Below are 11,571 nucleotides of genomic sequence, written 5' to 3' on the forward strand. Positions count from 1 at the left end.
CTTTCCCTTTTCCTTTTCCTTTTCTTTTTTCATTTCTTTCTCTTCTTTTGGCACAAGACATTATAATCACACACGAAAACCCAGTGTAGAATAATATTAAAAAGACCAGCTATTAAATACAGTGAGAATTGGAGAAGAAGAGAATTTACTACAGAAAATTAGAAAGCATCAAACTGATAGCTCTATTTTTCACACCCAAAGCTCCTTTTATGTCATTGTCCTTATACACAGACCTCCTTTTTAATTTTGGAGAAAATGTACCTGTCAATGTACATTTACTAAATAATAATTCATACCCCAAATAAAATATGGGTATCGCTAAGTATACCTTGTAACAAGATTGAGACAGGAGGGTGTTCACACTGGACTAATGATAATGTCAGCCAAAGCCCAGCAAAGGTTCATGTTTTCATTAGTATTGCAGGTGAATGTATATAATTTGTTAGCCATTTGTAGAAACTTAAATTAGCATTGAGAATAACCTGGTTAGAATATTTTAGGAATCCTGAAGCTAGACTTAGGGATCTTGTTCTAAGGAGTATGCTCACAATATAAGATTGAGAATTGTATGTGAAAGTAGTTTAGACCTTGTAATTGATCTTAGTGGAGCTGTGAGTTTTGGGCTGGGGAGATGTGATGATTTGAATATGCTCAGCCCAGGGAGTGGCACTATTAGGAGAGGTGGCCTTGTTGGAGGAAATGTGTCATTGTGGGCATGGACTTTAAGACACTCATCCTAGCTCACTGGAAGCCAGTCTTCACCTGTTTGACTTCAGAACAAAGATGTAGAATTGTTAGCTCCTCCTACATCATGCTCCTGCCTTGATAATAATGGACTGAACCTCCAAACCTGCAAGCCAGTCCCAATTAAATATTGTCCTTATAAGAGTTGCCTTGGACATGGTGTTCTGTTCACAGAAGCAAAACCCTAACTAAGACAGGAAACAATGTCTATGAATTCAAACCAGTCAGGGTACCATTACTGAGTCTCCAACTTCTTTATTCCGTGGTTGTGGTTCTGAGAGCCTCTACTCCCCTTCATGATGCATCAAGATGGGTCACAATTTTCTGAGCTGGGCTCTGCTTTTCATCTCAACCCTCAAGCACACTCTAAACTTAACACATAAAATGTGAAAACATTCAGGAATTCTTCATTCACTGGAGATCTTTAGGTACAGCCACCAAGGTGCTCAATTTTGTGGCTGGGTCATTTTCAGACTTATTGTACATCTCTACTACCAGCCATTACTATGGAGATATCTCTCGGTCAATGGTCATCAAGATTGTACATAGCACCAGTGAGTCCCACACCATACCCATGTTGAATGTGAATGGGAGATACTGCCTTTGGATTTTGCCCAAGACCTTGGTTGTATCCATATAATAAAATAATAACTTGTATCACTTAGAAGGAGAACTAATTATCTCTATTAGTTGTAATCTTCTCAAATTCAAACACATGACGTCGAGATTTCTGCTCAATGGCAAAGTTATAGACTGGGTGGTTAATTAAACATCTTTTCTAATCAAATTAGCTTTCATTTCCTAAGTAGAGGTTTTTAACAGGAAAGTGCCTCTGAGACGCTGTTTCTTTGAGCCGTCACCTGTGAAAGGAAAGATAATGTCCTTTCAAAGGCCTCCCTTAGCAATGAATACTTATTCTTTGTTTGACTGCAAACGCACATTCCTGAAATAATATATTCGCAAAGTTTCATAAATTATTTCAAGATGTATTAAAGAGCACTGGAAATAGTTCTTCTCCCTCCAGGAGGTTGCCAAGAATGAGTTTTGTCCTTTAAAATTTGAAACAAATTATTATTCACTGGGGGAACATCATCAGAGCTACCCCCAGCTCTAGCTGACAGGAACAATTTGAAGTAACCTGCTAATGGTAATGCTTTTAAAACATAAAGGTGCCCTAAGTGGGACAATTTTTAAAAATTAAAACCGTACTACAGGGAATTGCCTTTCGAGGTCACGCAAAGTTAGGGGCACTAACACTTACCTGGATCAGGGCCTGGATTCCAGCTGCTTGGATTATATGTTACATCATGATCCCAAGGAGGTAGAGAGGATTGGTATGTCTCTCGTGAGTTTTTTAATAAATGCTCCAAAGCACAATTCTTCAGAAACTTTCAGCCTGGGCCATGAAATTCAGAAAAATGAAACACATGGGCTACTGTTAGGAATTAGGAAAGCAGAGTTCATTGGTAAAATGCCACAGAGGTACCTCCTTAGAAAAGAGAAGGGCTTGGTTACAGGGCACCCGTACAAGGCTCCTACACAACCTTCCTAGCACTAAACATCTGTGCTTCTACTGTAAGAACTCACTAAGACCAAATGTAAACGGAGCCTTGCAAGCAAATAACTCCAGCTAGTCTATGCCAGCCAAGGGCCACTGTGTACCAATTGGGATGTCACATCAAAAACGGCTCACTAGCTGTTTTGTCTGTCAGTGATACTGAACTCTTGAGGAATTCTGGTGGGATGGCTATGGGTAAAGGCATGCTTTATCTCATGTCCCATCCCACGTGAAATGTCATCGAATAAACGCATAGAACAGAGAGGCAAAGGAAACCCAGTGACTGGTGGGTCAGTTGAGTTGTCTCAGGAGCTCTACCCAGTGGCTTGGAGTGTTCATTTTCTGCTCTTGTTGGTGAGCAAGTGGAGGGCTGGGGACAGCAGAACTCTCTGCCAATTCTACCTGCATTAAAGGGACCCACCTGCTGCATAACTAATAGGGCTGGAGCTTCAGAAGAAAGTCAGTTTCTTGGCAGCTGCTTTTTCACAGAATACTACATCTGCAAAATCACCTCACAGGTAAACTGGCTTGGTGAATATGTCAGATGAAAAATTATGATACCTGTTGGTACCACTCAGTGAGGTGGACCTGAGCTGTAGCTCTCCTTTCTCCACCATACCACAGAAGTTGCTGCTTTGCACATCTTCTTGTCATGAGCCAGGGTGTTTAGGGAGAAAATGACTTTGTTTTAGCCAGTGCGTCGAAGAGCTATAGGCCTGGCTCTTCCGGTGCTGTGCCATGATAATAAAGTTTGTCTGAAATGAAAGAAGGTGAACCTTGTTCTTCCTAGGATGACAAATGCAAGGCCTTTGTACCTCCATTCCAAAGCCCCCGGCAGACATTGCTAATTGATCACAGCCCTTCTTTAGAACTCTAACAGCATCAGAATCCCTTCACCGGGGCTCTCAAGATAGCCTTTATCAAGAGGCAGGTGTTGGCACAGAAGATGAAATTTATTTGTCAAGATTTCTGGTAAGTCATAGATTCTCTCTCCTAAAGAACAATGTATGCATCTGTCACAGCAATGGGTAATCCAAAGCTGCCTCTTTTAGGGTGTGTGACAGCACTTGACTTCTGAAAAGGACGCAGTGGTTGTCATTTATCTTCTACCTCAGAAGTTATCCATGTCTTGGTTCTATTTCACTACTTTGTTCTGAGGAGAGGAAAATTGAAAGGTTGTTGTTGTGAGTTTGTCTAAAGTTTCTGGCTGTGTTAAATAAGCATAAGGGGGAACCAATCCATTGAGTAAAGTGTGCTGTATACACATCATGGACTGTCCAGTTCCTTGGAAACCAGAAATAGCACAGTAGAAAGCTCTATGTATTCTTAGAAATGTAGGGCTTGAATAAAACACAGAGAATGACATACATTAGATACAAATTGTATGAGGGAGGAACAAAGATCCTTGTAAAGACACAGCATGTGTTGACCATAAAAAAAAGAAATGGTTAAAACTGTTCAATTGAAATGAAGACATTTGTTTATTAAAAGACACCTCAGAAAACTTGGAGGAGATAGCATGCATATTGGATAATGGATAAGTATTCAGAGTATAAAATGAACTCTTATAAGCCAATTGACAAACCATAGACAATTCAGGGAGAAACTTAAGAGATAGACATTGTACAGAGAGGGGAATCTTTATGTCTAATTACTTCATAAAGAGACATACTGAACATTACTAATGATGAGGATAATGCAAAGAAAACACAATAAAATGTTTTAAATATGCAGAACTGTCTTTTTAAAAGGTTGGTTTATCAGAAGATGTAGTCTTACAGAAAGTATTTTGCACAGTTGTTGCTCTAAATTAACTCATGGCCCTGTAGTTTTGCTGATGCAGTAAGAGAGATGTCTAGGAATAACTGGATATGAGGTTTTTGTATCCTTAGTTTTTTTTTCATATAAAAACTAAAAATAACCCAAAGGCCTAGCAGTTAGTAGATGAACAAATTGTTATGTATATTTTTAATGGAGATGAGATAGAGTAGCAGGCATCAATAGTTTGTTTCTTAAAATATTACAACTAGAGTCATGCCACATACCCTCAAAATTTTTGCCTGTGAAAGAGCAACTAAAGATGAGAATTATAAGAGGAACAAATTTAAACCAATTATGATGCAATAAATAAACGATATTTGTTGATGTGTGTATTTGTCTATATTGTGCATATATATATGTATATATATGTGTGTGTATATATATATATATATATATATATATATATACATATACATATACATACATACACATGGTATAAGGATATTTCATGGCATAAGTCGTCTATAAGAGCATCTTTGAAAGAAAATTGAAGAGATTTCATGGGCAGGCTTTATGTCCAGTGAATTGCAGCCCATGACTTGATAAATTCAGCAGTTACATTTTCAAATTCAGCATTGACAGTCAGATCTCTGACGTTATGTCCGCAGGACCAACACCTTGCTTCGTTGTCAGTGTAGAGCAGAACCAAGACTTCTCACGTGACTTGGGTTACTTGGTGATTACAGAAGCCAAAGGGCATGGGGATGAGGGTGGTGAGCTTTGGTGTGAAAGGTAAGTTGTGAGCTGCTAGATAGATGACATTAGTGACAAGGAGGGCATACAACCAAGGAAACTCCCCGAGTGCCATAAGAACAGGGACTCTAAGTAAGAAGAAAGAAAGGAAGTGTGCTGTACTAATTCTCTATTGCTTCCCCACACACTGGGAGAGGGAAACTGCTAGGAAAGGAAGAGACTGAAATAAGGACCAGTCATTTCATCCTTTTTCACAGTTTCCACCTACAGTGTTACACAAGTTTTGCACTCATGAAAGCTTAGTCTGTTTTCACTTCTCATATTAATCAGCACGCTGTGAGGCTGGGGTTCACCTCCGTTGGCAGTCTTTTTCTGATATGAATAAGGCCTCTGGTTCCACCTCCAAGTCCTCCGGCAGAGAACTGAGCAGGTAGGTGATGCTCATTCCAGTAATTCCAGCTTCTGGGAGATAATAGAAAGGAAGATCAATAGTTCAAGGTCATCCTCAGACAGGCAGCATCTTTGGGGGACAGCCTAGGCTACAAAGACGCCCTGTTTCAAACAAAACAAGAAGCCTACTGAGTGTTTCCTCCCGCCTCATGTTTTGGCAACTGTTTCTCTAGTATGCTAGAATCCAAGATGGGTGCTTGGTAGTCTCGAGTAGCCCTTTCCCAATGTGAGAGTTTCAAGCTTCTACTAGAGGCCGCAGAAGTGCTGTGCGGGCTTGACCGATAGAAGGAAGTTTCCCAAACATGGATCTGCTGCCGTCTTTGTGACCTCCCTTCTGTATGTCTAAGCCACAGTTTTTCATCTTGACGCCATCCAATCCGGGCATATTCAGCGACAATTGCTTCTGGAGTGGAGGACCTGGCAGGCGCTTAGAACGCCTGTATTTGGAGTGGAGTTGGCTATTGGAATACTTAGTGAATGGAATTTCATTAGGTCCTTATCTGTGTGCAGTGAGGAAAAGAGGTCCTTTTACACAGTGCTTGTAATGGAGTGGAAAATTGCATTTCCCCCTCGCCCGAACAGTGCCATTAGTGGAGAGGCTGACAGTCTGCAGAGAGCGGGAAGCCACCTCGGGCAGTGAAGGGCTGACAACCCAAATGATGGCAGTGCCGAGGGACCCGGAAGATATTAAAATAAAAACAGGTTGTGTTGTTCTTTTCTGTCCTGTAGCAGTTCTGCCCTGTAACACAGAGAGTGATTGGATTTGAAGCACTGAGCAAAACATGTTAAGTAAGAAATTGTTTAAATAAAGTTGTTTGAGGTTGAAACTCTGCCCCAGGCATGGAGGCCAATGTAGTTAGCTGCCTCCAACTTATAGATGTCCAAGAGCCATTATGTTGGTTTTCTTTTCCCTTCTTTCTATTTTCTTTCTTGGTTTTTTTTTTTTTTGTAGGGAAGGTATTTGGGAAACTTGAAAAGTGAAGAATGCTCTTGAATTCTCTACTTTGGTAATTTGGTGGATTGAAACCCCAGTGGAAGTGGGCATACAGATGTTCCATCAATCGATGGTGACTCCAGTATCACTGTCCCTGAGTCCTGAGAATTGTAAGTGGGAGAAGCTATGGGCATAGCGCCCATGGAAGTCTACTCTGCTCTGGGAGAATTCTTCTCCATCTGGTAGAGAGACTTCTACTTTCTTCAGGGAAATATATCAGACTGAGTCTAATGGTCAGCTTCCAGCACGGTGTGAAGGAAGTGAAGTCCACTCCAGGCCAGAGTGCAGACATATCTGGGCCTTGGTGAACATCAGATACAAAATGCTACATGCCAGTGCTCACTGGAAGTGTGAGGGTTAATGCCTTTTGTAATTGTCCTGGGGTACTGAAAGCGTGATCTTTAAACCCATTAACCAAGTAAGTAGAAGGATTAGATCTTCTATATTTGTGTTACGTAAGACATATACAGAATTATCTCAAAAGTGCAACTCTATCTTTAAAACATGAGGAAACTGTCTTCACCCTGAGGAACAAACATCAGAGTGGAGTCCCCTGAGACCTTGCCCACTGCAGAGTAATGTAGTCATGGGATGTTTGTGTTGCACATTGAAATCTTGTCAGTGAGCCAGTCTGAGGGTCTGGGGCCTTTGAGCAGTGATGAGGTACGGAGGGTTGTAGTAGTAACTTTTTTTTTTGTGCCCTGACCAAATACCTAACAAAAAGCTACTCATGGGACGCAGGCTGTTCTTTTGACCCGTTACTTAAGCGGGTAGGGTCTCTTATGGCAAGGGAAGGACATTGGAGTTCACAGCAATGGGAGCTCGTAGCTGGAACTTCTCATATCTCTGTAGTCCAGGGAGAATTCCAAGTCCACACTAGAGAGCCACTTACTTGCCCCCTCCAGCCAGACCTCACGTCACAAAGGTTCGGTAGCTTCCCCCAGCATCACTATCTGGGATGAAGTGTTCAAACACACAACTCTCTAAAAGACAGATCACATTCGAACCCCAAGGGTAGGACCCTTCTGATTGGAATGGGGGCCCTTGGGTATAGGTTGTCAGGCAATTTTCCTGCTCTCTCTACCCCTGGGGATACAATTATGAGTGGAAAAGCTGGAACTCAGCAGGCAATCCTTCCTGAATCTGACCGTGCCAGTGCCCAGATCCTGGTCTCTCTTCCAGAACTGATGGGGAAATGGTGTTGTTTAAGCTGCTCAGTCCATAGTGTTTTCTTTCCTACAGCAGCACTGCCTCTTTCCTCTATACTTCAGCCATCGCTTTTTCCGTTTTCTCGGGAAGTGTCTTTATCCTTTATCTACAATCTCCCTTCAGGTTTTTGCCAACAGGCATTGAAGACTTTACTAGGATCACCTACATGTCAATCATTCCATCCCTGTGTGTATCCCCTGGTACTCCTTAAGTGCACATCACTCAGAGTTGAAAGAGAGATGAAGCCTTAGTAGACTCCCCAGCATTATAAAACCTGTTGGATCCTGCCCAGGGACATGATTAAGTGTAATTAAAAAAATATAATTCTCACTCAAATACTATGTGAGCACATATACCATTATTGTGAAATTAGTACTGTATACAAAAGTCACTAATGACACAACTGGAAAGAGTTTAAAGTTGATTCTAAGAGCATTATAGGAATTGGGCATATATTTACAGGTGAAGAGAATGTTCCTGGTTTTGCACATTGGTTGGAACATAGACTTTTTTAAAGACATGAAAGAAAAGGATGCCTTTGGGAAGAGTAGGGGGATAAACAGGGGAGTGAGAAGGAAATTAATACTATCAAAGTACTTCTTATGTACACATACATGTTTGTGCAAAAATGTCACAGTGATCCTGTTGTTTTTATGACTAATAAATGTTAGCAATTTTTTAAAATGTCATAATAGAATTGCCAGAAAACTTATAAAAAGGAGTATAATTATAAAAGCAATATAATTATAACTTCTGGGATTCGTTTTGCTGGACAAATAAGGTCTGCAGTTCGCCATATAGCTTCACCACACTTGGCCTATAATGAGGATGTGATCAGCAGAGGCAAACCTAGACATCATTTCTGGAAGAATTCAGGAACTCCTGGGAAGAGCTATCTTAAAAAAATGTCATTGGAGGCTACTCTGCCCTTCCTTGCCTTTGCCTGTCTACATTCAAGTTCAGATACATTATTTTTGTTCATGCATTCATTTATTTTTATTAAAAAAGTATTAAAATGTGATATATCATTTCCCCACTTTCCTTCCTCCAACTCATCGCATGCACACCCCAAATACACTCTACTACCACTTTCCTTCACACATTTCTGGCCTCTTTTTGCCACTGTTACACTTATATATACACACATACACACACACACACACATACACACACACACATGCTCACACATACACGTGTGCACACACACACACACACACACACACACACACATAACTATAACCTGCTAAGACTGTTCAGTGTTGCTTGCATATGTATGATTTCAGGACCTATCACCTGGTGTTAGATAAACAATGCATGGGCCCCTCCCTTAGGTCTGTACCATTTCTGCTTTCAGCATTCCCTTGTAACTCTTTGTCTAAGGTTACATCTCCATAAGATTTCTCCCTCCCACATTTGCGTGTCTATTGGTGATGTTCTTGTTCAGATTTTATTTGGGCAGCCATATTGTTGAGGTAGTATGAGTAAAAGCTTTTCTGTCATTCCTAGGAGACTAAGTTTCACAGGGGAATATCTGGTCCCCTGGCTTCTTCAGTCTTTCAGCTCTTTCTTTCAAGATATTCCCTGAGCCATAGGTGCAGGGGTTGTGTTATAGATGTATCTATTGGGACTGGGATCCCATGATCAGTCATTCTCTTCAGCTTGCCCTGTAGTGGTTTTCTATAACAGTCTATCCTTTGCAAAGGGCAGTTAGTTGGAAACTACAGTAATCTGTAGGCACAAGGGAACACAGAATAAAATTAGAAATTGTGCTGGTTTAGTAAAGCAAAAATAGGAATAGACTCTCCTCTACTATTTATGACCTTACTATTCATAGAGAGTAAGTCCAGTTAGATCGCTGTTGTTTACTGCCAAAATATGTGTACCAGTGTTGTGGCTTCAGGGATGCCTTGTCATGTTGGTCTTTGTTGCAGGTCATGGACTTCACAGCTGAGAACTATTGGTTGTTTTCCTGTCTCACCAGTTTGCACAATACTTTCTGGGGCTTTACAAGTTATTCCTCAGGGAGGGGCCTTTCAGGGCCAGGTCTGTCTTGGATTCTGTGAGTTCTGAGTTCAAAATGCATGTGTCCTCAGCAACAGAGATTTACCTTCAATCTCTAGGTAGTATCTATGAACAACAGCAGTATCCTATAAGGTGTGGAGAGCCTTTGGACTGCTCTGACTAACAGTTCAAAACCGACTTTCTTATTTCTGGAACTGGGTTTTTTTATCAGATAGTCTCTGGCTCTTGGCAGAGTATTGTCAAGCTCAAGTTGCTTACCTTTACTTAAACTCTACATGTATATGTACACACACACACACTACACACACACACACACACACACACACACACACACTTATATGTATTATATGTGATTAATTTTTGGACAAATAAAAATAATGATTACGTATGACTTTTCCAAACATCCTTAGTGTTATTTTTAAGTTTCTATTTGTGTGTGTGTGTGTGTGTGTGTGTGTGTACTTAATTGCTGGCATAGCACAGTATACATGAGAAAATCAAAGGACCATTCAGGAATCAGTTCTTTCCTTTCAGTGTGGGTTCTGGGGGTTGGCATCAGGCTCTAAGTGTGCATGGGCCTCTCTGTTTTACCAGCCCTAGATGACTTTTCTTTACATAAACCGAGAATTAGAAGCTGCACTTCACTGCAATGAGTCAGATTTAGTAAAACTGATCCTGAGGAGATGCGACCTCGGGGAGTAAAGCCTTGAGCAGAAAGTTCTCTACTCACCAATCAAACTTTGAGAACACCAAATAAGTTGTTTCTGCACGCTGGGTTTCAGCATTCAGGAGTGAATGAAAAAAGGTTATGAGGCCCAAGATAAGAGAAATACATATGAAGAAAAGCACTAGTGAGAGCTTGTCAAATTGCCTCTGTTATCTAAATCACGTGACGAATGGTGTGGGTTTCCCCATTCCTCTGCCCGGAGTAGTTCAGATAAGCCAGAGTTGGTTGTGTTCCATCTGATTCTCTGAAGTGCAAATGACAAAAGGGAGGGGAAGGGGGTTGTTCAGCTCTGACCTTGGTTTCTGTTGCCTCCTTGGACTTGGGATCTGCTTGATGAGTGATATCTATACATGTATCAATAAGGTGCACTAGAGAACTGGCTGGACAGCTTTTCTGTTGATTTTAACAGTCAGTCTAATTTTGTGTATGTGTGTGTGTGTGTGTGATTCGTAAAGCTTTTCTTGCTTTTAGATCCTATAAGATAACGGCTACAGACCCCATAAGTGTGGGCCTACCTACCTACAGAACACTGTGTTTCTTTAGGTGATGGGTACTCCCGCAGGATTTTAGAAGGAAGAATGACGGCAAGGAGGGTTGTTGATGCCACAAAGTTTCCAACTAATGCCCATATACCACTAATCTGTAGGCATAAAAGTGGTTTGTTTGTTTTTTTATTAAGAAACTATTGGCTGTGCTGTAAAGTTATCCTTGCAATCAGCTGAATGTCTCTTTCAAAAAATAATTTACTTTCACTTTATATCCATTGGCATTTGGCTTGCATGTATATCTGTGTGAGGGTATTGGATCCCCTGGGACTGAGCTTACATATTGTAACTGCCATGTGGGTGCTGGGAATCAAACCCAGGTCCTCTGGAAGAGCACCAAGAGCTCTAAAGTTCTAAACTGTCTCTCCAGTCCCAGCTGGATGTCTTTGAAAATAACCTCTACATTGGCTTCAAGCTAGAGAAGCACAGGACACATCTTTCAGGCTTCAGTTGCACGGTCAGTAATGGTTCTAGAGAAGTAGAAGGTATCATTGCTTACAGCGATGTGGTGACTATTTGCCAAGTATAAGGCAGGATTAGGCCAGGAGATAGTGACTTATAGAAGGGGAATTTCGTTGTTCGGTAGAGGAAGTAAAAGATATCTATATGAGGAAGAGTGTGCAGGCTCCCCAGAGATCTACAGGTTGCCCAGGTGGTCAACAATCTTGCCATATGGCCGTTGTGGACACTGGAGAGCAGGGCAGATGTTTAATAGGAATTGTTGGTCATGATTAAATTCTAAATGGCCACATACAGTCAAGATTGTGCTCAGAGGGAGATATTAAACCTTCTAAGCTGGGCGTGGTGG

The 11,571-nt window shown here is 41.1% G+C and overlaps 1 protein-coding gene across 2 annotated transcripts in view; it reads left to right on the plus strand.

Moving 5' to 3' along the window:
* Positions 1–11,571, plus strand: part of Lrmda (leucine rich melanocyte differentiation associated) — a 1,022,231-nt gene that overhangs the window by 725,516 nt on the left and 285,144 nt on the right. Inside the window, exon 7 of one of the 2 annotated variants that reach the window (XM_021203464.2) lies at positions 11,388–11,398. The exons of the other annotated variant lie outside the window; for it this stretch is intronic. Within the exon in view, the coding sequence (XP_021059123.1) occupies positions 11,388–11,398 (11 nt within the window). The remainder of the gene's footprint in view (positions 1–11,387; positions 11,399–11,571) is intronic. 2 annotated transcript variants of the gene reach the window in all.

This window comes from Mus pahari, chromosome 8 (assembly GCF_900095145.1).
Source record: "Mus pahari chromosome 8, PAHARI_EIJ_v1.1, whole genome shotgun sequence".
NCBI classification, from domain to species: Eukaryota; Metazoa; Chordata; class Mammalia; order Rodentia; family Muridae; genus Mus; species Mus pahari.